The 27,193-nt window shown below is 37.0% G+C and overlaps 1 protein-coding gene across 5 annotated transcripts in view; it reads right to left on the bottom strand.

Moving 5' to 3' along the window:
* Positions 1-5,814: 5,814 nt before the first annotated feature.
* Atg10 (Autophagy-related 10) overlaps positions 5,815-27,193 on the bottom strand; it is a 40,272-nt gene continuing 18,893 nt past the window's right edge. Inside the window, exons 1-7 of one of the 5 annotated variants that reach the window (XM_069043162.1) lie at positions 15,856-17,288; positions 14,742-15,809; positions 11,281-11,422; positions 7,882-8,038; positions 7,717-7,802; positions 7,580-7,662; positions 5,815-7,525 (exon numbers count right to left, since the gene is read on the bottom strand). In XM_069043162.1, coding sequence (XP_068899263.1) covers positions 7,441-7,525; positions 7,580-7,662; positions 7,717-7,802; positions 7,882-8,038; positions 11,281-11,422; positions 14,742-15,094 — 906 coding nt within the window. In that variant the 5' untranslated portion in view covers positions 15,095-15,809; positions 15,856-17,288 and the 3' untranslated portion in view covers positions 5,815-7,440. Of the gene's footprint in view, positions 7,526-7,579; positions 7,663-7,716; positions 7,803-7,881; positions 8,039-11,280; positions 11,423-11,768; positions 12,295-14,653; positions 14,688-14,741; positions 15,810-15,855; positions 17,289-18,618; positions 18,720-27,193 lie in introns of those variants that run through there. The other 4 variants (XM_069043164.1, XM_069043163.1, XM_069043165.1 and 1 more) reach the window with 4 other exon arrangements.

Genomic DNA, 27,193 nt, shown 5'->3' with positions numbered 1-27,193 from the left:
CGATTGTCAATAGAAAACATTTTGTAGCTCAATATTTTTTTCTAACAATTTGCCGAGATTACTGCCAAAAAATGTGAATTACGTCTAAAAGTCAGGTGACATTTTGGTCATAAAAATAACTTCATTTTAGAACTCGTGATAATAAAAAATTGACCTGTCTGTTTTTTCGTGTTTGATTTTAAAAGTTTCCATATTTCGTTTCTTTGTTGAATAATCTCATGAAATTAAATTGTTTTCAAATGAACGTGTAATTGACTCGGTTTATTTAATTAGATCATGTTCACGAAGTGTACCTGGCCAACTCACATATCAAAACAATGTGCGGAATTTGGAAACAGTTAATTCATTATCTCGGCAAAAGAGTCACACCGATTTAGTTAACCGGAGATTAGAAAGGAGATCATGATTTTTTATAACACTACACGGAAAAAGTGATTAAAATTGATCTCGAGCTTACATATCTGGCAAACGTCAATGCAATATTTTTAAAGTCTGCGTTTGGTTCATATATCAAGAATTGATAAAAATTGAGCGAAATTGACTTAAGTTACTTGAAAAACAAACAAGCAATGTATCTAACTCTTCAAACTTTTTTAATCACTTGACCGATTATATTCGTTTCTCAAATTTCTATTTTATCATAGAGATAATGCCACTCTTGATCTATGTTCCCATAAAAAAATAATTGATTTTGGAATCTACAACGAATATTTGCTAATAATACAAATACCTAATCCGAGATTATCGTTTTTTGATTTTAGAATCTTTTATCTGCACTTAAATTGGAATGTTCTCGGACCGTATCACAAAAATTTTTGGCACCAGTGAAACTGAAAAAGTTGACGACCTTATCAGTATTCCGGTTGTTATCATAAAAATAAATATCCGGCACAAATTCAGATCAATGATGCCAACTGAACTGAAGAAAATAACTCGTTGTGGTAGGTCGCGTAATGGAAAGTTTGCAATATTGATATTTACGACATTTGCGAAATAAGTGAAAACGCGAGAGACCATTTTAATAACTTTTCCCATATCGCCAAATATTAATGTCCAAAAAGAATTCAGTTTAATCGTTTTTTAAAAGACATGCGATGTCTGGTGTGGTCAATAAATTATCTATTTTAGGTTTTTGGCAGTCGTCAACATTTTAAATATCAAAAATTTTCGGCATTTCACAAATGTTTCTCCAGAAAAAAAGTGGTGGAATTAAAGAGACGCAGTTACTATTAACGGATGTAGACTGTCTGTCGCCGCGATCTGATCACAAAATTTTGTATTCTTCAGTTGCCAGTCATAAAAGAAAAATATTCAGGTTTTTATGGGCAAGTAAAGGTGGGCATAGTAATACACCTCTGTCAAACGCATTAAGCCGCGTTTACACCTCGTTCACAAGCGCCGACCGTCATTAGCCCGGGCGACAAATGATTCGCTCGGTTGCCGTTTACATTAATTAGAGCTAACGGATAAAAACGATTTTAATGTATCGCCTCAACATCCGCGTATAATTATCGGCTCGCGAATCAAATGAAAATCACGATTTCCCGCTTCCCTCGTACGACAAGCGCATATTTAATCGGCGGGAAAAGTGCATAAAAATCAGGAGGGAAGAAGAGCGCACAGATCGCTTCTTTCTTCGCTGATGTCCTTTTTATGGCAAGCGCCGTCAGTGTCCTACTTAAGTCAAACCTCACGCACATGTGCTAATGGAGGCGGCTGTCTTCCTGCCGCAATTGCACACATGTGAGGTACCCACAGACTCATTACTGATATGAAGTAATTTAAGTAAGCGGCAGAATAACAGACTGTGCGGTACAAAATTGATGTGGCAACTTCATTAGACTGTACGATAGTAATGTTAATTGCCGAGCCGAGTTAATTTTCACATTTTTGTTTCATAATGAGGCATTTTTTCTGGTACATCAAAATGAAGAATGTGATTAACATGCACAAGTTTATTAATAGTGCGATACAGTGCATGACGGACTTAAAGTTCGTCGACTTTTCATGGTAAATCCCGTCTGCGCTCTAAACGTTGACCTTGACTGTCGTCAAGGCTGCAACCATCTAACACCGTCCCGACCAATGGTATCGAAGAACAGTTTTTTCGCGACACGGTACTGAACGCGCACCAGTTTTCCTCCTGAAGGAATTTTCTTTCGTGAATTTTTTGGGAACAGAGCCATCTGGCGGATGGGCTTTGTCACGGCCTACTTCTGACCGGGGTTATTTAAAATAACTTTTGTTTAAGACAACGGTCAATATTGACTTACCTGCTAATATAAAAGTGGTTTTAGGGTTCGAAAATGACACGTACGCTAAACATGTAAGTAAATTGACCATTTGCTCTCCACCATTTTTTCAATAATTTAATTATCATTAGTATGCTATTGCGATAAATTTGTAGATATCACATGAACGTGTTTTTAATTCAATTAAATAATTTATTTGTTACTAAATTGTAAACGTCATTTATTCGAACTGTCACTTGACGTTGAAAAGTCATTTTAACTGGCTAGTAGCGTTAAATTGACAGCAGACCAGTTATGAATTTAACAAGTTAGTAGAGAAATTTGAAATTTGGAAGGATAGTAGCGTTTTTAACATTTGAACATTTTTATTTCTTTGTTTCATACAAATTAAAATTAAATGTACAATTACAATTTCCGCTAAACTGCAGCCCTCATCTGTGATCGTAAATCTTCTTGTTGTTAAATTCTTTGTATTCCGTAAAGTGACGATAATATATTTCTCAACATCTTCTACGTCCTTCACCGTCAACGAGAGAAGCTCGTCACACCGGCAAGCACCAAAAATTCCAAAAATTGTAATCACTTTATATAACAACCAATAGTCATCAGGAGCTTCAACAAGAAATTTTTCCACTTGCTCTTTTGTTAAAACCCTTGCCTTCTTCGGCACGTAACGCTCATTTTTTCTCTTGAGAAAAGCAATTACCTTATGAAATCTACAAATGTCAAGTTAAAATATCACTTTTTTGACAACGTCTGTAATAGGAAAACAAACCTGCGAACTTCAATATTTTCTTTAATTTCCAGGCAGCTTTTTAACATGGACCATTTCGACCACAAAGAATTGGGGCTAAATTTGTCTGACAGTTGGTGACGATACACCAAAAGAACGTCTTCCGTTACACCAGTTACGTTATTGTTTTTCTGCAAATTTTTAAATTCTTCATATTCTCGTTCATATCTTGCTAAAGACTTCGCTGGCAGTTAACTGGAAGCCACATTTATAGCTTCCTTTTTGATTTCTTCTGGCACGTTCATTTGAGAAAAAATCTTGACGGAAATAAACAATTTGAACAAACGGCGCGTTGTCATAGTAATTGTACTTCTAAGGTTTCTGAGTTTTGACCAATAATTTGGAAGAAAACAGAATTTGATCATTTTTAATTTTATTCGAATTTTATTTAGTTGTTTACAATTTAGTAACAAATAAAATATTATACAAGACACGCCAGGTAACTGGTTTTACTGGCTCAAGGAGGTAACTGACTCGTCTTCGACTCGTCAGTTATATCCTCCATTCGCCAGTAAAAACCATTTTACCTGGCTTGTACTGTAAAATACTATTCATTGCTCATTAGATGAGGGAAATTTGATCAAATTACAGATTCTAAACCACGGGAAAATTTTGCGTTGCATTCGAACCAACCGTGTGCATTACTGGCGCCAAACCGGCTATCAAAAACTTGTCCCCAGAATCGTCCTTTACTTCAACGAACATAGGCAAATAAGCAGTAAACACAGACGAGACAACAATAAAAACATTTTGGTCTGCCAGATTTTGTCTGTGATTTTTTTGAATCGTGGAACAAAAATGCGAAATTGGGTGTTCCAAATGTCTGGCCTTGCTTATGGAACAAACGGAAGTGTCTGCTCTTACAATATTTCTGAATAACGTAGCATTAAAGGAGCACAGTTAGAGAAGTGAATGTCTTGTAATGTAAAATGTTATGAACCCGGACTTGGTCTATTTAGTTCGATACTGTCGATATAGTCGGCGATTTTAATAAACAAATTGGTCTAAAACGTGGCCACGATCGTCGGTACAGTTTTGTTGTCATATTATATTAATAGATAAACGAAAAAAAAAAGCTGAACCGGATCCTAGGACAACAATACTAGCACGTTGGCAGTTCAAAATTTCCCACCCTATTTACGGTGTTTAAAAACCCATCCAATATTTTGAAATTTATAAATAATGACAGGCCTAGTGCAATTTCGACAGGAAATACACATTGTAATTATTTATAATGAAGTTTTTTTCTCTCTAAATGTTATTCCCTACTGACTGTGTAATGATACATGTGAAGCAGTAGCGAAGAGAAAGAATCGTTGTTATAAATTCATTTAATACACATAATTAAACATTGTTTCGTCATACATCCTCGAGATTAGAGTCTCATTGTGACATGCCTATCGACCATCTGGTTTTTCCCACTTTTATCGGTGTGTCGGTAATTCATCGAAAAATTGAAGTAGGTTAGAGATTGGAATGTGAATCGAAAGATGGGAGGAAATCGAACTCTTCCGAGTGGACAATGTAAATGAAGAGTTTCTCAGAAATGGCAACTATGCCACCAAAAGGGACAGATGGTTTACTACCTGAGCCTTACAAAAACACGTCTCGCCTTTAAAAATTTAACCGATTTGCAAGTTGTTGCTGCCTCAGGTTTCGTCTACACTTCACCTTCTAAATATTTCAAGTCCAAACGACTTCAAAAACTACCTTCTCGCTCTTAATTTAACCAATTTCTCTTTAAAGACCGTATAAAATATATAAAGTTTCTAACCGAAAAATTAATTCAACAAATATTTACACTTGAATGACCACAAATTAATTATTTCAATTTGAAAGCCGGAAGTCTGTCGTAAATTAGGTAAAGTCACCAAGCGGAAATAAGTGTGCCTATTAGATATTCTGTAGGAAGAGAGTATAATGTTAGTTTTTAGAAATCCTTGATTCTAATACATACGTAAAAAAAATCATCTGGATTGCTTGCAAAACTGTTTGTTGGTCTTCTCGGAATTGCAATAATAATAATACCGGTTCTGACAGTTTTTATTATTTTTATCTTCCTATTTCAAAGAGCGATCGTGAATTAATTGCTCTATCGGAGTAGTTCACAGCGGCGCGTCTACCAAACTCCTGATGGTTATCGCTTATTTATTAATTAATTAGGAATTAGGTTTAAGTACATTATACGTTTCTCTTTGTATTGGATACGCCACTGGCGCTAATGAATTATGAATCACCACCAACTTCTCTACCAATTTATAATGACGTTTAACGTTTCAAAACTTTACGTAGCGACAATTGTTTTTACATTCATGGTAAAATTTAAGGCAGTTGTGGAAGCTGTGAAGGGTGACTAATTGGAGTCGCAAATTTTTTAAATTTTGTGTGAAAATTGACGAAACCGAGTGAAATGTACCGACTTCCGCGATCGGTTAAAACACCTGCCCCGTTGTTTTACTCAAAATTGAGTTTATTTTAATTTTGTACAAAAAATTAACTGACTGAACAATCATATCGAAAATTATCAACGGGATGTACACTCAAAACCGTCGTCTTCTTTACCCACTTACCACATTGTGCCTGTCCTGACGACATAATTGTTGTACTCGTAGGTAACGTGAACCCTTAACCAGTTCCAGATTCTACATAGATAATTGAATTTAAATTGGAAAGGTTAAATGGCAAAACTCGAATTATTCTCAAACTAGATTTCAATAAGGACCAGGGCGGGAAAAACTTTGTAGTGGAGCGGTAAAAGGAACTTTTGAGTCGAGTTCAAGTCATGTTTATTCATTAACTTCATCACCTAAGTAATCTTACAATTATAAAAAAAATAAAAAAATCTACTTAATTATATTCAATATAACACACACATAACATTAAAATACATAATTATAATTTTCCAATATGGCGCCAGACAGACACATTTCAATTAAAATTTTATAACTTCTTTGAACTCGACACAAACAGTATAATACTTAGAATTACATATTATGATGAAATTGTTATAAAAAGTAATGTTTTTTTATTTGCAAGAAGTCGAACAAAGCACTGTACACTGTACAGTCACTTAAATTTCGTATCAAGTAGGCGTGCCGTTGGGAAAGATATCTACAGTAAAACGACAAACTGCACCATGCTTGACTGAGGCCATATTCGTGTGCACCCGCGTAGGTGCACCTATCAAGGAAATACGTCCAAGAGTGGTGCGCCTACTCAATAAAAAATTCAAATGGTGGCGCCGCGATGTATGCAAACCATTACAACTGACCTGGCGTGTGCAATGTCGAAACCATATACTTTACATTGATTGAAGAAAAGGGGTGTAGAGTTGTGGAACAACAGCAGTTAATTTTTTTTTTTTTTGAATACGAAATTTTATTTGTTAGCCCCCCCGTCGTGTATTTGCTCAGTTCACTGGATTAATAATGCATCTCCTCGATCAGATTTAAAAAATCCGCATTCCACTGGTGTTGGCGACATGGCGACGTTGTTACAAAGTAAGAGCGATCCAGTTTCGGTTGGATTTGCCAATGTACTAAATAATAGATTTAACAAGTGGCAAAGTAGACAAAGACCTCCCGCGCTGCTAGTGGCACATAATGTTTACTATTCAAAAATGCCATAAAATTTAAATGCCAGTTCGGAAAGAATTCGTCATAAATATGCTAACTGCTTTTGTCACCATTATGTAAAAGACTTGTTACCTGCTGTATAACGATTCGAACTTGACCCATTTTCAAATCTTCCTTTTTTCCTCAATTTTACGCCGACAGTGTCCCTCGAATTGCGTCCTCGTTTCAATTTTTGCACAATTCGTGATGAGCTTCGAGTGTTGTGACTAACGGTGCATCCAATGAGCCATCAGCATTCTCGGAATAACATCAATTCTGAATACTCCACAGCATCTGCCCATCGTTTCTCATCGACGAGCGGAAATAAAAATATGATGCGTTTTTCTAGCGGACCGAAATCATCCCGAGGGTGCTACGGCTGGCTACCAGAGTAGGTGGTGGTGACGCGTCCTGGTACGACGGTTTCGACTAGCACTCAATTTTTTGTCTTAATTTTATACTCGTACGAACACACTCTTCCTGTTGGGGTGCTTTCTAATGTTTATTTGTCATAAAAGCTTTCTGTTCAAACAAATGTCATTTTCTCCTTATTGTCAATGTGTACACAATTTTCGCTCGTGCACGCTTTATGTAATATTAACAATTAATTGTTATGAAAGCCCAGGCTACATAAATGCAATAAATAACATTTTGACCTTTCATTTCATTCCTCAATAAACACGTGCCTAAGTACACACATTGTAATTTTCATACAATACCGGTGCCTATCGGCTGAATAATGGCTGCTTAAAAAATTGAAATGCTGCACCTGAATATTTATTTAACACGCTTTTATGTATTCGTCTTCAAGTTTAAGATTGATGAACGGACTGATCACACTCAACCAAGAGACGACGGGATTTTTACTGAAAACGATGCTGCGTTTGTCGAAATTCAAATTGGGAAAATATTAATTATACCTTTTGCTCAAAAATACGTCCATAATTTCCCGAGTTCTGCACGGATGCAGCGTAAGAAACGGTCTGCATAATACTGGATGATCCTGGAATCAATTTGTAAGACAAATATTTTATATCGTGCAGCGTAATTACTCTACCAATTGAGTTAATGTACTTAGAACGTCGGAATTTGAAAAGTTCTCGTTGTACTCGCAATACTCTTCCATTTGAAGGGAACTGCCATCTGCAATTTTACTCTTTTTACATTCTCCAGTTCATAACGTTTAGTTCTTTTTCAAAAGTTTCTTGATTAAAGTGCTTACCTTGTTTCCATGCAACGAAACATAAAACTGGAACACCATAATTTATGTTGTAAGCTATGTGGTATTCAAAAACGACGATGGATTTTGTTCCTTCACCTGAGCTCTTTTCAAGTATCTGACTCACTTTTTTCGTTATGAAATGACCGTTGTCCCAACCCTAAATTGCAATTGGAATTTTACTCATCCAAAAAATACACTGTCAAAGTTTCTGTTCGAGAAACGACAAAGTGGAGGTTCACGGTTTATTCTGAGAACATTAGCATTTTTTTCTAAATTCGCATTTAGCAAAGTTTTGTCAACAAATTATTAATCAGAGGGAAACACGAGGAAATCCGTGATTCAGGAACGGTTTCGATGATTAAGACGACGTGAAGTATCACGCTACATTATTATCACTGCAAAAACTGCAATAAGATCTGTTTTACTACGTACAAGATGCACTCATCACATGTTTAATTCAATAAATGTTAATTGGAGAAAAAACTAGTTATAAAATGATGTATCAAAGAACTAAACATAATTTCACACGATTTTTTTAGTTTTTCCTTTTGTATTAAATCTTGAGATTCGTGACTTTAAGGTAAATCTCAATCAAAAGCAATTCCAGAAATAAACAATAAATAAAAAGTAATTATAAATGCGGTTTTTCTGTTGAAGAAATCCGGTTAAAGTTGGCGTTGAAGAGTCGACTGTGAACGCACTACGGATTACGGGGATCCATGGATCAGCTGTTTAAATCTTGTGGTGCGTTCACAATCGACTCTTCAACGCCAACTTTGACCGGAAATCCGATATATCCGATATATTCTACACACAGCAATTTTTGAACACTCAAAAGTATTAAATTGTGTGACAGAATTAGAATAATTAATATGTAATTCATTGTTGTTCTCGTCTCGGTATGTATTTTTATGGATATAACGATTAAAACATACGTAATGCTCGGATTAAAGAAGCATTGCGCAGGTTACATCTACGTATAAAACAAAATCCTATGCACTAAATAATATTAATATGTATCATGCGTGCTACGTCAAGATAAGAACATTAGAACAAAATCATGTTAGTACAAATGTGTATAAAGACATAATAAAATTATGCCACGCTGAGTTATTGCATGTAATTTTTAATGTTCATTATTATCGATTAATGAGATGAATTGTGATAACAAATATTACTTTAATTTACACAAAAATCAATTTTTATGATGTTAAACGAATTAATTTTCGTATCAGCTTTTCGTAAAGTACATTCATTTACAACAAAAAAATTCAAATTTTAATTAAAATGTAAATGTTAACTGTGCTTACGTCATTTTAACAAATCTGTTTCATATTAGCGTCACGCCACGCTATCAGATAACACGCTTCTGTGAAAATTATTAAAATTATCGTGCTTAAACAAATCTAATAAATGTTAAAATGGTGGTTGTAATTTTTTTAAATATTTATTTATACTCATTGAAATATTTTTGTATGCTTCTGTAAACACAATTTTGAGAAAATCGTCATCGTCAGATATGGATACGTTCGTCATTGTCTATCGGTCATGCAATTATTGTTAAAAGCAACTTGCGACTGTTTCTGAAAATAACAGCTTCAACTAACTGTCCAAATTGAATTAAACTACGCCAAAATTTGCTCAACTTTCAATAATTATTCTAGAAAATTTTTTTGGTGGTGAAATTTATTCCGCAAAAGTTGCTAACTTAAAATCGAAATACAGGGTGTTTTCGAAGTTGAGGGGTTCCTTGTAACACGAGATACTATACATTATTCTTAAGAATTTTAGCCTAAATCTTCTTAGTAAAATGTTTGTATTAAGGGAGATAATTGATTGTATATTTTTATTGTTTTCTAAAATTTTGAGTCCGGTCCTGTCTATTTCTCCGCTGTCCTAGTTTAATAACTGACGTGGCCCAGGATGGTGTCTTTCTGGAAATCGCTCTGCGTACTCTCTGGACGCCGCAGCTGCATTCTGATAACGTGATAACATTGCCCATACATTAGCAACATATCTGTGAGCTCATTATTTTCGTAATGATAAAGCCATTCCGACTAATTAGATGACAACTCTGACAGTATTTTTGATTAACGTCCATGCTCATTTGATTTTTTTTTTGTCAATTCTAATTTCTAAAAAATCAGCGCAAATTTGAGAAGGGCCGGTTTCAAAAATTTCAAAAAAAATCAACTTATTGTATCTTCATTACCGTACACATTTTACTAAGGTGACTTTGGCTAAAACTCTTTAGAACAACGCATACTATCACAGGTTAAAAGGAACACCTCAACTTCGAAAACACCCTGTATGTAACGATGTCGTCGTAAAAAAGTACATAGTATTTATTTTCTGATTATTTTATTAATAACCAGTTTGGGGTTTATTTTAGCTCGATCGTTTTAGCGAGATATACGGGGGTTGGTTGTCCTTTATCGTCCCTTTAGAATTTAAGAATAAGTCGTGTTGATCGAGTATTAATTAGACGAATCTACCCTGGTTATACCAAGTGTTTAGGAATTGGTCTCGAGATTTTTAATTTATGAAAGGCGCACGAGTCTTGGACACCCAAAACTGTACCGTAGCAAAAATTTTGGGCAATAGATTAGACTCAAAAAAAAGTGGTGGGTATCGAAAGCGTTAAGTACAGCTGATACGAGGCATACTGGACAAACCAAACTTTGCAGCAAAATTAACCATGATCGACCATGATTCAGATAGATTTGCCACAGTGGATGAAGCTCAGATTTATCATTTTGACGCAGGGTCAAAACGCCAACGATGGAGAACAGTTGCAAGATACAATAGAAAATAGATATCTAGAGAATTTCGTGCAACTACCCCAGCAGGAAAAGTTATGGCAAATGTTTGTTCAGATCCTGAATAAAGTGCTTTTGATTGGCAGACGTTACATGGGAGTTTTTAAAGTACGCTGTTCTATCAAGGAAAAAAGAACTGAAAATCAGGACAACAGCTGTCAAAATCCTACTCCTCTTCTCGTCAGGTCCATCCCTGTGGGATTACTGTGTATTGCCAAAATTAAAAGAATACCTTTGTGGTATTTTCTGAGATGAAGCACTGATGATGGAGGAGGCACAAATTGATAATTTCTTAAGAACCTCAAGCTACTTGCTCCAAATGTAACGTGATTTAGGTTACAATCGTATCGTTAAAGTAATGCTGAGCAATTTCCTAAATAAGTAAAGAATTTAATTAAAAAATGAACATGAAATGTGCGACAGAATGAAAATTTCATTTTCACTGTGCACGAAATGAATGTTTTGTCTCTTCCGTGATAATTAATTAAATTTAAACAAAGGGGAGGTTTATTTAGGTTTGGGGATCGGTTCTTCACACAGCGCCGCCATTTTTTCTCTCTAGTGGAAACACGAAAATTACCTCTTTGGTTTGAAGTTGCCAACCGTCACGGATGCCATCCGATATTGCCACAATTTTCTTGATGCATTCAACGAATTTTTCGTAACCGAAGCCGCCGTCGTCGTTGTCGTCGTCTGGTGACATCGTCTGGCCGTGGGCGGATCTGGGAAAAATAAAGAGCACGTGTAAATAACCCGGTGTCTGTGAAGGATCGGTCGGTCGATTCCAGGGGTGCCAATCTTTCCTGTTGGTCATAAAGAAAAAGTATTTTTCGCGGTAAACTGTTGGTGCGGTAGTTTATTTTTACGGTTTTGTTATTTACTTGACAGTAAATGTTAAAAAACGCCCCCAGAGTCTAGACAAAAATGCAGTTTGGACAAACAAAGACGCTGAATGATTCATTGCGGCAAGTTTTTATTGCAATTTATTGCATCTTGCATATCTATAGCGCATTCCTAAAGATATTACGCCCACTCCATAAGTCGACCAGCTGCAATAAAAATACCAACTGGATTTGTGATTTATCAGTTGAAATTTCTAATGTGTTTCTTTGTTTCCATCCACTACAAGTCATTACACCGATCGCGGACTGTATTTAGTGTTGCGAAATCCTGCCGCCTGCTGCACGACAACCAAAGATATAAACACGAAAACACGTCTACCAACTGGCACTCGGCACCAACAGAACCCCCCAAATCTGCCGGTTCAACTCTATCGAACTATGAATGGATGGACAACGCGAATTTCAGCGAACCACGTGCATCATGCAAATCGCGAAGGCCGGCCAGGAGATAAGAAAATGTGGGTAGGTGTACGCCGGTGGAAAAATCTGCCAAGAAACAGCTCTATTTTAGCGCCGATTGTTCGCCAAAGAATTCGCGTGTAGGTATTTTTATTCCACAACATTCGCACGAATATTTTTTTACTGGAAATCCAATCATGTGTCATGGTTCACCTATGTACTTAAGATAAAAAAAAAATGCGTCCGTCAATCGTACACGTGCATTCCAGGACTTTGCGTTCTTAAAAATTCCGCCTTAACAATACAGGGAAAGTAGATTTGCTATTGAATAAATTGTAGGCTAATTACTTACACTGCAGATTTTATTATCTCGTGATTGTTAATGAAAATGAGGTTGTTGCCGTAAAACGGTGCAACTCACGTCCGCCACGACGTTTATCAATTTATCGTAAAATTGAATTGTGACGAGTCGCCCATGCGCCACCCTTGTTCAGAACGATGGTGTAGGCGTCGTTGACGTCACGGCGCCTACCCAGACGTATATTTGACATACTTTCAATGTACGTACATCAAGAACAAACTCACCCACTAGTAACAAATGATTCGGTTCCTTCCGGTTCGTAAACAATTCCGAACGTAATAGGTCTCTCGCTATTTCGGTCCGTTCGAATTTGTTGTTATGAATCAGAATGTTTAAATTAAAATGTATTAACTTTAATACGACCAAATAGGTTGTGTAGGTTTTTATTCGAGTTTTCTACACTCGAATCGGAGCGGGCCATCCTTAATTGAAACCAATTTCTATCATAGAAATTTGTTTATTATTTGTACAATGTGGGCGACCGTTGCCAACAATCTTATCCAAAATTGTTTATACAGTCGCGGACTGTTTCAACAATATGATCACGCGAATAAACACAAACAAATATGTATTTTACAAAAATTTAACAATTTGCACTCCAACTCATCTTTGATGAATTATATTTGCCGTTACGATACTTATACGTGCGAACATATTTTTGTACAAAACAGTTAGTAAATATTCACGATTGGATAAATAGATCAATCGTCTGAAGGCAAATTGTTTGAAAACTTGATACGATATGATAACAGAGCCTCATCTTCACAATTCCATGTTCTTTTTGTCTAAAGAGAACTAAAGAGAGCATGACTGACGTTCGTCAAACATTAGATAATTTAGATAAAAAATAATTTCCTAACAATCATTCTTTTGTACGGGATTTGTAATACTGTCAGATGATAATTTTAAAGTGATTAAAAAAAAAACATATTTTACGTCTGGATGTACATACATATTTTATATCCCTGGATTGATATCGTCGATGTAAGGTTTACATATTTTAAATCAGTAAACAAAATTCTGACGTGTAATCAGTGCCTGCATATTTAGATAACCAAGTGGAAAACTTGGAGCTTTGATTTCAGGCGCTTCTAAATTACATACCTACGCCACGCAGGTGATTAAATAATAGAAAACGATATTTGTGGCGAAAAAATTGCATAGATATTCAAAAGATATTGGGGCAAAATTGTAAAAAAAAACAAATTGTTTTCAACCTGGATGAAGCTAGGCATATGTACAACAAATTAAGGTAATTTTATCTTATTATAAACTTTGTAAGAGAATAATTTTACAAAAGTAGAACGAACCTGCACGCGAAGTTTTACGAGTCCAAACATTAAATAAAAAAAAAATTCTATACATTTATTGGAATGTTTGCATGCTAATATATCGACAGCCTCGCAAAAAATACAATACAACTGTGAAAACAGGATATTGTCTGTTTCAGTCTTTACAAGTTGTTCTTACCTTTTTTCATTTTTTAAAATAACAATTATCTATTGCTTCACGGATTAATAAAAACAGTATCTAATGGGGATTAGATAAGCATAAATTAAATTTCTAATAAAAATCATTGTGAATCGTGCAAAATTTTGACAAATTTTGTCGTCTGATGAATCATATGAGAAAATTTATAAAGGAGCACAATTCGTGGGCCTTTAGGTCTGTTTCGACAACGCACGAAAGTTTGAAAATGATGCACAACATCGTTCGTTTATTCTTTGATGTCAGCACTAAAAATATTTGCAACCCATGTATGATTATGTAAAATTTAAAGTAATAACACGAAAAAAATTAGCATTTTCCGAGAAGCACATTTTGTGCGATTTGAAAGTCCCGTCATGCACCGAACGTATTTCTTTATCAACAACTGAAAATGAACATTCATCTCTTCTCGGAAAATGTCGGAATCTGGTTGCACTTGTAAGAAATGGAAAAATAACATTTTTCACCGAAACATATCGTTCAATACTCGATACGATGATACGAAACTTTTTTTTTCAAGAAGAGATAAGATTAATTCACCCTCTGTCGGCTAATTTTCGAATGAGAAATAACAGTCGTGTTTCCATGACAATCAATATTTTTATTATATCATACTCACTTTGATTGGCGCTTCCTTCAATGTCAAATGTTATTTATCGCGGTGCAATTGTTTATCGAGGCGACGGAGTTCGGTTTTCTTTTTTCGGGGTCGTTTCGGTTTTATTGACCGTCTCGCCAATTTTAATGTTTTAACTTTTATTATTATTGCTATTATTATTTACGATTTACGAAAGGGTACGTACGTCTGATAATTTCTAGACACTTCCCCCACTCGTTCTGCGAAAAGACATTCGGTTGAGATGGCAACGGTTGCTAAGGTCTGCTACCTACCGGGCGTGGTGAAATTCGAAGAAGCACTGCCGGCGACCGTCTCGTCTGTTCGTGCGGGTCGAACAGAGACAGAGAGAGGAGGGGAAGCGGTGCGAGTCGCGGCCGATTCCACACCAGACATGTGCTTCTCTCGGTCGGTCCTTGGTGTGTTTCATTTTGTTCGGGAACGTCGGCAGCGGAAGGTGTCGGAGGTCGTCGGTGCGGTGTTGTGTTTCCAACACACAAGGTCCCAGAGCAGTGTCTTCTTCGGTCTGGTGGTGTTGCGAGCGGTGAAGAATCTGTTTCGACGTCGACGAGAGTGCTGTGCCGGCCGGTTGATCCGCGCTTCGCCTCCGATTCCGGTCGAAAATCATTAGTCATTTCGCCAGTTCGGGGTTCCATTGTCAGAAATGTGGCTCGGGTACCTGGGCAGGTAGGAACCCATCCGACCAGTCGGGTGTTGTGCCGAACGGTGCGAAATGGTCGGCGCTAAATGCGCGGTCCGCTAGGTGCAGCTGCAGATTTTTCGACGGACGCCGACCTAATCTCGGCCGGATTAGTTTGGAAATTTCGCCGTGACTGACGGGCACACCGGCGGCGACGGCGGACGGTTCGAATTCGTCGCCGATCCGGAACGCACTCCGGACGTGGGTTTGTGGCTGTGTGAACCGGGCCGGTGTCTCGCGGCTGTCGTCAATGCCATCGGCTGCGAATCTGGTTAGCCGAGGCCGTTCCGTCGATGCTCATTTTTGTCCGTCGATGCCGCCGCCGCCGCCGATCCAGAAGGTTATCGCCGTTCCGGTGCACGTGCACGCGGCCCAAATCGATAAATTCGGGCGAATCGCGGAGAGTGCGTTCTGCCACCATTTTCGCGTCTTTTACTTCCGGTCGCGTTGCATGTCCGTGCTTGCGCCGTGGCCTTCCCCAACCCTGTCTGTCTAGACAGGGGGTGCTACGTCACGCATACTATTCATCTTGAACATTATGGCCGCCGATTAGCCAGCCCATTCATAACGTGAGGGGTGAAGGGACATCTTCGACGGACCCATCGTGGGACGCCTCCGGTGGTGAGTGATCAACCTTCTTACCCTAAAAATAAAATGGAAAAATGTGACCCACTTCACCCGTCACGTACGTATCGCCGCCGACGCTCTTAATCCTCGAGGTACGTCCGCATCGGACATTTTGTCTTTCCTTGCAGTCAGTACTTCACGACGACGTGAATAATACATCCTGGAGAGAAACAATAACGCGGCATGCATTAACGAAATTGACATCAGGTGTTCGACGCGCCGTGGACCTGATGAATAAATGATCCCATGATAAATGACAGACAACCTCTATACTTTCCCGATCCGAGTCGATGCACCGACACTGCGCCCAACGGATGTTTGATCTTCCAGACCCACAAGCTCAAATATCACGTGATATGGTGAATCTTTATCGTTTGTTGTAATGTTAGTTACGTTCTTTGAAAATGTATTAAATACCGCCCACCCTCGATTTCATCGGTTATTTTTAGACGTTCCGACACGTTGTTTATTAATTGTTTAGTATTGTCATAAAAAGTATGGGCAAATTTCTAACATGAAAGGTCAGACTGACTTAACTGTCGGTGGGTGGGTAATAAATTTAACAAGCTTAGGGATAACAGACTGAACTGAATCGTCTGAACAGGGTCAACTTATTGTCTGCTTTTTGTGGGAGGTCATTGTACACTATACAGGTATTTCAAATTTATAAATACCACCATTGCCTCTATTTTGAGACGATTTGAAACATTTCAAGCGACACGTTTCATTTAAAAACTGAAATATTTTACCAAATCCCCAGTTCTATGTTTCTAAACGTTGGGGTAGTTTGTTTATTTACCACGATTTCGTCACTTTTTTGATCTTCCGTCTAACAGTACAAAAATATCCAACCAATACATTTTTATCAGTTTCATTAATGATGTAACCAAATCGAAAAGAATTTCGTTTGTTGCTCACGAGATGGCCTACGATGGATTAAAAAAGTTGTCGTGGATTGTCTTAAATTAAAAATTTTCAATCTGTCCCCTTTTTCATTGAAATTGCATTTCCGTTCCCATAAAAGTGACACATGCAAAATATTCCAAAATAAACGCAACGTGAAATGATAGGACGAGCGTTAAATATTCCACATTTTTTTTAGCATTGATATGGTGTGTGCACATATGTATTATCTTTTGTGATTTTTTTTTACAAACTTAAAGATAAAGTAGAAAAAAAACTGTCAAAAACAACTTGTTTTTCAAACTTGTTAATCAAGTTTTTTTGAATAATAAAAAGTGTATTTCTTACAGTATTTGAATGTTTGTAGGAGTTAATTAAATTTATCGAAAGAAACACCAGATTTTTGAGTCAAGTTTCTTGGTTATTTGAATCACTTAATTATTTTTCCAATGGGAGATTCGTCTTTTATCGACGTATCAATTTGCACGATGAAATTATAGATAGCAGATAGTGAACACTTCCATGTGGAATTGACGATTTTTCACGTTATCGATCGGCTGCAGTTCCTGGAACGCCACAACCTCACTGTTCTATTTACAAGCACTCACCCCCGCAATTGTAGGTTTGGTTTGACGGCGTATTATCTTATTATTCTGTCTGTTGTGGATGTAAAAAATATCGTGTAATAAAGACGTGACGTCACGTCTTTCCCGGAATAATTTTGACATTCGCAGTTGACGCATGCACGAAAAATCACTGGATCGCACCTTCGCGCGATGTTGCACAATATTGTTAAAAAGTCGTCGCTTTTCCTGACCTAGTTTATTGTAATCGCAAAGTCAGCAACGATTCCTATCAAGATAAGATAACAGTTTGTACAATTGTAAAACAAGAAAAGATCATCAAAATAAATACATATGATTGTGACGTCATCCTGGTGTTACGTACGTGGTCAGATCCCGTATAATTATTATGATGACAAGTATGAATCATGCGTCATCACAGTATAATATTATGTTGAAAAGCTAAATAATGTAGTTCGCACTTGTACAAAACTGGTTTTTAACGGAGATAGAATTCGATTCTGGGCTCGCAAAAAGTGCAAATTCTTCCATAAATGATCTCGTTTTGATAAAAAAGTGAGAATTCGAACCGGAGGCTGTTCGAGTGGAGAAAGAGTGTAATAAGTACGGTAAGCGCAAATTACGCCATTTGCGACGTCCCCAACATTCTAACCTTACCTGTGTGTATATTTAAAAATTCAAGTCGGTTAAATAAAAATTGACGTGGAAGGTTTTCTTGGAAACGCGTATTTTAAATCGTAATAATCGTAGAAATTACTCGCCAGGACTGTAATTAACATGCATTGCAGTTGGTGGCGCCATCGCGACATTAACAGCGTTTTTATTGTTTAATGGATATCCTTGTGGAGATTCGCGTTGTTGCAGCAATTTCGAAAACGAATTTAATTCAGCAGTACGTAATAATCCACGATAATCTTCCTTTATGACATGAATTATTATCTGCATACCTACATAATTCTCATCACGACTAATTTTAAACGTGGCGTCAAATCACAGGTGGAGCACCGACTTCTGAATGCGATTTTAAAATTGTCGATTGAAAAATCCGTTTCTATTCTAAAATTGGATACAAAATGGCGGCGCCACTCACATGAATAGGCTCTTTCGGTTTATGACATTTTTTCTTCGTTCGACTACGTATCGGAAAAACAAAGTCGATAACGATTGTGTTCTATGTCGGGGTGCGACTGACGTCTTGCAATGGTGAATTAATAAAAAAGCCGACCGGCCGGCCGGTTTTAATCAATTATCGTCGCGTTTTGGATTTTCAAGCGAATTCAGACTGATTAGTAATTTATATCGTTTCTTCCGTCCGGAGTGTAATTAGAAGTCACTAACCTTACGGTCGGTGTTATCAAGGTTGCCAATAAATTAGAGGCCCCTCGCGATTTTTTTCTTCGAAACTGTCGTTGCACTTTGCGCATGACTTTCAAAAAAATCCTGGATTAGTCATTCGACTCTTGAATATCTCGTCGACTCTAATCAGATCACGTGATGCGACGTCATTACCATTATATAAATTAAATTTTCGTTATCGCCACCGTGCGCTTTTTTGTTACGATTATCGTATGTCATCCAGCGACGTGGCCGTTACTATATTATGTCCTGTAATTATTTATCGCAAAACTTACTATTCATGATGGTACTAATTACGAAATTTCTTGCTAATGAATTGGTAAGCGTGAACAGTGTAATTTTCTGATAAAAAAAGTGGGATTGTATTTTAATGTTTGATTGTTTTAATTGGCGTCCGTGATTCGGTTAGGGGATTTTGGATTTTAGATAACAATAGTTGGGAATCAGAAAGTGTTCCGTGATTTTATCATGAATTGTTAGATTACAGATGATGGAGCGATTGCAGCTGGTGAGTGCCACAATGACGTGCCATTGGTTCGAATCGGGCACACAAGAACTGGTCACCTAACGTAGGAATGCCGATAATGACAAATGTTAGCGTTGGAGTCCTTGCGACGACCTTGGCTCACTGATGTCCATTTTAACAACACGACCGCCTTAGCAACTACCAGCGATGGGGGCGGTGTGACGTCAGCGCATTCTGGTCGCGTTCTACCCGTATCGGTTATCTTTCGTAATGTTCGAAGCGAACGTTCTCCACCCGTTCTTGTTCTTCTTCTCCTCTAGGTCCGCACCACCGGCCGGGAATGTGCACCGAAGTTTCCACGACGGATCGGAAAAGCGGCGCACGGTCGACGCCGTCCGTCGTCGGGTCGGAGATTTGGAAGTTGCGCTTCTCGTCCGATCACGGGGAGGACACGATATCGGTAGAGTTTCCAGACGTTTTCTCGCGGAATGCAGACGTTTTCACGATGCATTGTACATTTTCACAGACGTTAGAACGAGACGGATCGATGCGGGGTGTGGCGTGGCAGACGAGGATGAGACGTGTCGCAGCCGTTAAGTTAGGTTAAGGACCCAGACAGACCAGTTTCACACGCAACAAATTTAAAGATCGGCGTGTCTCGGGACGGCTCGATGGTTTCTCGCTCTCCGATTGGTCCGTTCCGCTGGTTTTACCCACCGACAAAGATACAGCCGGCTCGATTCTTCGGTAAGTTTGCGGCGTGGTCAGTTTTCGAACGGATGTTGCGGGAGACGGTTGCCGAGTAGTGCTGCCAATTGACAGTGGTGAACACGGATGGAATTTCAAACGGGTTCTTTATTGCAAGGGAGAGAAGGAAGCGGTGGTTCAGTGCTGTTCGACTTTGTAGTGGTTGTGGAACGATGCTGTGATCTTGAACTTTAATTCGCAGAATTAACCGGTTCTTTTCTTGGACAATTTAAAATTAATTCGTACAAATAGTTGGCCATTGTGTTCGTTCCTTGGCCTATTTCGTACAATTAGTCGAAAACGGTGATGTAGCGCGCGTTTAAACAGCGGATATCCTCGAGCCTTCGGACGCATCTCTAAACTTAGATTTCGTCGTGAAAATGACGTGTTGTGCTGTGACCGTTCTTGGAATTCACCTCTGTCGACGAGAGATAAGCATTTCCGTCATTATCCGGCTACCGTGCCGGTTCTTTTTTTTTCTGTTAAAAATACGAAATATTTCAAGGTTCCAGACGACCGACCGAGTGACGTCACCGAACCTTGGACTCGTTTTGAAAAGCTGCAAAGCGACCGGCACATTTACTAATGATTTTGCGAATCCTTGACTGCGCTATAATACTTCGCAACAATCAACTTTCTCGGGCAGGTGTTGTTTTTTTTTTTTAATTATTGTGAACAATCCGTCCGTGGGCAACCCCCTGCAAGTCGGGACGGCCCCTTCGCAACCCCGTTACACACGAGCGGCGCCCACGAAGAGTTGACGACACTCGAGAGGAAGTGATGCAGCATCGAACGAACGTTCCGTGCGTGGTAGTAATTATCGTGGTTTTGGTAAGTTGTCTGGTATGTTGTTTTTTCAGGACGTGAAATTTTGGATTTCTCTTGTTGCCTGTTGCTACGCGTGTTACCTCAGTACCTAGGCTGGCGTTTTTTGAAAGTCAGGTACCTGAAGTAGCGCGCGCAGCGCCGGTGCAACCGCATCATCTCCGACGAACTCTTTGACGTTTTTGCATATTTTCAACGCCCTCTGTCACATGTCTATTGTACTTCATCAGGTGCTCTGGTAATTTTTTTTCCCGACACCTGTTGGAGTGCACTAATTATGTGGCTCGTGTCACCGTCTACCTACTTAACTATGCACAGGTTCTGGATTGATTATTTAAATCAATTCGGTTCCATTATTCATCCGGGTCGAATCGACTTTTCTCCCAAATTCTCACCCGACGATGCACACACGATGCTGGATTTTGACACGAGGTGGCCGTGCTGCCGTGCAAAAATCGAGTGTAGATGGCGCAACTGCACTCGGCCATCATGTTCGTGTTTTAAACGAGTGAGCAAATTTATACAATGAATTAATCTTAATTATTGTAGTTTTGTTAATTTTTTTAATTTCCTTTCGTAATTTTAATTTGCTTTCACATACGTATCCTTATAATCGTAATGTAATTTTTTTTTACAGTTTTAGTTTTCGTGCTAATCCAATGAAAACTATTACAAATGTATTCTCCCTTGAAAATCATTAATGAAAATAATAGTGACATCATTAAACAAATTATATAGCATTTCCCCCGAAATTAGACATTATTTGAAAAATTTTTAGCATTTGATCTTGTCACAATGTTGCTTAAAAATGGCAATGGTAATTAATATGTACGCTGTATTATAAATGAATATTTTCACGTTTTTAAAATTTATTTTTTTATAAATATGTAGTTTATTAATCGAGTTCGTGTGTAAATTGGGCCTTCTTTGGAATGAGTGGGCCAGTTTAAACCGCGAGTGAAATAAGCGTTTTAAAGGCCCACGAGTGCCAAAAAAGGCCCAATTTACACACGAACGAGTTGAATACAACGTTTTTTTGTTCGACAAGCTACTTAGACTCCAAATCGCTTTAAAATTATGTAGCTTGACGTTTCGTTTTGACAAGTTGTGATATTTATCAAAATCCGTTCACACAGGAGAAAATTCTCAAATTCTGACAAGTGTCGAACAAAAAAAAAAAAATTCATGCGTACTTTTTCTCTCAGTAACACTCCTTTCTATCGAATGTGTCACAACCATAGGTCACTCAAATGTTTAACTACTACATATTTATAACTATAACAGCTAATGATTTTACCTTCAAGATTCTTATTTTACTATAATTTCATGATAAAAATGATAATTAAATTATTATATTAAGTATATCCACGAATGCTATAATGTAAAATCGAGAACCGAGAATTCACTTCTGGTCCAAAGCGTTTATTGCCCTGATTTATCCTAATCAAACAGGAAAATTTGTTAACGGTAATGGCTGTTTGTAGTAATGTTCGAAGTCATGAAATGACTGATTTATTACGACAGTTTCCTTCCGAGATTAGAAAGAAAACAGTTCGACCAATAACACTGTTTTGTTTACCATTTCGATCAAGTACATACACGGATTTCTGAAAAAGAAATTATTGTACTTCGATAGTGGAGGTCAAGATATTGGTGTCAGTTTGTTTATTGTGAACACAATACTCATTGCTCATTACTGATCCATTGTTGATGAATTTAGCTGAGAATAAGTCGACTTTTCCCACACGGTGGGACACTTAGCCTAATATAATTGAACGGAACAAGTATTTATGACTCAGCACGTTGGCTTTGTCGGTGACCACCACTGAAGTCGTTTGCATCGAGACAAGAAGTCGGCTTGTTTGCTGCTAGATTCGCGCAGAACATTGAATTGTTTGCAAACGTTCTAGTCGTGTGGGTGTGGGTACATCCCCAGTTTTTCAACATCAATAAAAAACTGACATCGTTATTTGCCTATTGTGGCCACTTTAAGTCGCAAAACTTGGTGACGAATCGACATTTAAACGTTTAGAGATGCTTTATTACTTTTCGGTAAACATAAGTTTTCTTACTTCCCTGGCGAACAATTACCTACGTAGGAAAACATGTTTCTTGATTGATATTAACGTTTTTTATGCGTAAATAAAGGTTAAAAATATGTTTATTGAGAAAAATTCCTTGCGTTTCCCTTTGTTTTGACCTGCGATAAATTATTATAACAAGCTGGTAAATAAGAATTTATTGTTTGTTAACTAAAGATTGTTACTAAGCAAATTAATTATTGAAAGTGAAGTTTAATCGCGAAGTTTTCGACTGTGACGCAGGAAAATTTCCATTAGGTATTTATACGTAAGTGACTTTCCCCCTTTTCTGACTAACACAAGTTTTATCGATTGCATAATACTGTTCGTATTTGCATAAGCTCAACGAAAAAAAAGTTCATTTATTGATAGTTTTATTTTACGATGGAGTACAAAGACCCCATCACGCTAATTCCGATTAAGCTACATTTAAAGAGGATTTTGCTCCTAGTAACAATTATTAAATTGTACGGTAATAAAACTACGGTTAAGTTAGACGCAACCTATGTTTATGTATTAACTTGCCCTGGGTGTTGTGCGTCTAAGCGAACAGATACCGATTTGCGTTTTAGAAATTTAACATCCTAATAATACCACAATGTACCGACGAAAATATTGTTACTAGGTAGGTCACGTAGTGTAAGTCCGTCAAGATTTATATGCAAAACCAATTCGACGACCATTTGTCATTGATGGGTAATGGCAACGCCGGTGACAGTTTAAATGGATTTGTAAAAATAAACACTAATTTGTACGGCTACTATCGGTACTAATAATAAGTCATTTGCATGTTGATGGCGTGTTAAGTTTCTTAAATATTTTGGAACCTAAAAAATTTACGTTCAATTAAATTTGATATTGTGACTTCTGTCTTAACTTTGCCTAAAAGATTTTAAACAATCGGAAAATAGTATATTACACTATAAGTGATGAAAGTGCCTGATTTTTCAACGAGGATTACATGATATACTCTCGAGCGCCAGCGAGTGAGGATAGTATTGCGAGTTGAAAAATCGCATTTTGATCACGAATTGCGTATACTATTTTTTCCAACATCGCTTTATAAAAATGAGTCTCAATTTTAAATTTCTTTATAATTATTTTACTCCCCTATTTTTTGAATTTTCCGGATCTGGAGTTTCAATGAATGCAAATAACAGTGTTTTAAATTTATATATTAATAAGTAGGTAGTAGATTGTTAATGTAGTACATACATTGTTAAATAAATTTTCCTCACTAGTGAGTTTACTTTCTCCATTTTCCTCACTAGTGATGCAAACGCCTATTTTCCTCACTAAATTGAGTGATGAAAGTATCATTTTCATAATCGATGTTGGGAAAAATTATGATTAATTGAAGTTTTGGGGAGACTTAGTGGTTTTGTGAGAGCTACGTAAATCTTTCGACTATTTTCAATGAATTTTCTTGTACCAGATTAGTTGTAAGGTTGTAAGAAAGAAATCAATATTCTGAGACCAACGTATTGCCAAAGAGTTTTTGCGAAGTCAGGTCAGGTTAATTGCCACCATGTTTGTTACAGGTTTAGTTAATTTTGTATTATTGTTTAAAAAATTGTCTACGTTAATGCGACGAAAGCAATCGTTGTTGTCTTAATTTTATACAGTTTTTTAAAAACTAGGGAGAGGTAAGTAAGCAGCTTGTAAGTTTTAATCACCATTCAACTTATTTTCCTTTTGTACGGGAAATACCTGCACAATTATCATTATAAGACAAAATATTATCTGGGGTTTTTACAGTTGGTTGCAAAAAAAAACGGGAAACGAAAATTTTCCTAATGTAAATTTGGTTTTATTCATTTGTCAATTAATTGTCTATTTGACAATACCTGTCAAATGATTTTTTTAAATGTCATTGAACTTTGACCATAATTCTAACCTATCTCTCGTAAGGAGTTTTCACACTATGGTTAAATTGTAAAAATGTGTCAATTTTATTCTGGCAATTACAAAATTGCGTGGTGTAAGTTGTGTTTTGGGAACAAATATGTCAAAGTGTCAAACATCAAAAACGTCAAATAAGATCGAGTGAATATGAAATTGGGATGAATAGTCTTTGTATAAAACTCAAAACACCTGACTAAAGGATGCAGACGTATTTCCAGGTACTCTTAAACATATAAAAATTGGTTGAAGATTCCTACGGACAAAGATCAAAGCCAACAGTCATACAGGGTTATTTTATAAATGATTGCCCCATCGCAGTTGACGTTGAAAACCCATACAAATTTTGGATGTGCCGCCAGCCTTGCAGCGTTAGACAAACTAGTAGACAGATTTCCACTACCGCCAGTATCGTCACCTAACGGCGATACTAGTCTCACTCATATTATGAGGCTTGCGGCATATTCAACTACGTCACCAATGCCAACTGCGATGGGACAATCATTTATAATAACCCTGAATAAAGCAGAAAGTGCCAAGGGTAGTTCTGTCAACCTTACTTTTTATCGAGTGGACGGATATTAATGAACTCGGCATTACATGTGCATACACTTATTAACTTGTAACGTAAGTGACGCTATATTATTTCAGGATGTAAAAAATTGACCAAAACTTATTAAATTTTTATTTAGTTTCAGTCCTCAAGAGAATTTTATATTTTATACGAATTATGTCTTTATTTTAAATGCATGGGCTCTGCATTTTTTTACTAAGGAATGGTTTATGTAATAAGTAATAACCATCACTTTAGGATTAAGATACGTATAGTATAGTTTGTCTAGCGAGAGATTGGTTGACATAAAAAAATCACTAAATTCTATGTAGAGAAAGTATTACCCATTGCACGTAAAATTTGAAATATACCCTTCAAGCAGCAACATTTTTGCCCTGAAATTATGCTCTAATTAATGTATGTATTCTAGTACATTTTGTAGTGTTGGGTTACAAGTCTACAATTTAAAATCAATCTCTCGCTGGACGAAGTTTAGTAGGAAACGATATTTGTAACGGCTTATGCAGGTTTTTAGAACGTACTAATACTTTTATGGGGTTGGAACGGTTGGAACAGTCCATTGCTGTCGGCCGTCATAAATTACTCAGATTAGTGAAGGTTCTAACATTGTCTATGGGGGTCTTCAACGCATTTGTGCTCTGCAAGTTTTGCGAAATAGTAAAAAATAGGTCGCACCGATCAGGATTGTCATAAATGTCATTTTTGATAGTACAAATAATAATTTAAAAATTATGTATTCATCTCAAGACCAAATTCACATTAACATTTTTTATTTTGTATTCAACGTAGATTCGCATGACAAATATTATGGGCCATTTTAAATTAATGGTCCTAGGTACAGTCAAAATTCCTAGTACACATACAACATTCAGAGCTAGCTAATTGCCTCAAAGGATACTTCGCAATGCACGAACCTTTGTGAACGTTGCACAGCATCTTCGCGATTTCGGGCGTTTCGAAATGAATAATCGTGATCTTGGTCGCCAACGAGAAGATCGCATTTTAGTTGCAGAAGAAGACGTTCCTCACGAAATCCAGACTGTATACAGTATGTCCACGGATTGAGTTACAAAGAGGAAATACTTTTTTATTTTGAATTTTACAAGAAAAGTCAGTGTTGATAAAATGATCTGCTTGTTTTCAGGCCCCTAAATCAGTTTTCATTTTTAGGTTGGCTGTTACAGTTCTTTTTTTATTCGCATTTATCTCGAAAATTTGGACTTCAAAATCACATTAACATAGCTACATACTGCAAATGTGCTTAAGCAATTTATAAAACGTCAGACTACACATTAAAACAGTGTAATTGTTAAAAAACTTATTCTTATAATATTAGCTCTACAAGAGAGAACATACTTATGGTACTGAGGCGATCTTTGCTATCGTGAGGTGATGAACAAATTTAACGAAAATATCCGATGATTTTACATTGTGAACAACTTTTCTTAATGACGTTTTGCCGTAGTTAGTACAGAACAGATACTTTTCCTAAACCACCAAGGCCTCCTTGATTTGAAACAATCGAAAACATACTTAAAATTAGTTTCAAAGCAAGCAGGGCTTAGGGCCAGTTTCATAATACTTACGCTTAAGTCCCTTTAGTTAAAGGATTTTTAAAACTTAAAGTTCCTTTAAAACGACTTTAAAGTTATTGCATTAACCCCCAATTTCATAATCAGCCTAAAGTTACTTTAACATTAAAGTTTACCATTTACCATAGAAACATATTGTTGCAACAATCCATCAAAGTCACTTTAAGCTAAAGTCGACTTTAAGTTTATTATGAAACTGACCCTTAATAAAGTTGGTAAAACTTTTTTTAAGTTTGCGTGCGGTTGCGTTACGTACTTTTGATATTGAATGGGACATTATTCAAATTTGACTTTACAATTAAACGTCAATCAAATAAGATCAACAAAAAAACTAACGTTAACCCGATAAAACTTCGTAAATGAACAACAA

The sequence above is a fragment of the Tenebrio molitor genome, chromosome 3 (genome assembly GCF_963966145.1).
Source record: "Tenebrio molitor chromosome 3, icTenMoli1.1, whole genome shotgun sequence".
Classification (NCBI taxonomy): Eukaryota; Metazoa; Arthropoda; class Insecta; order Coleoptera; family Tenebrionidae; genus Tenebrio; species Tenebrio molitor.
Note: the sequence above shows the minus strand (reverse complement) of the source record. Positions and strands in the feature narration are given on the sequence as shown.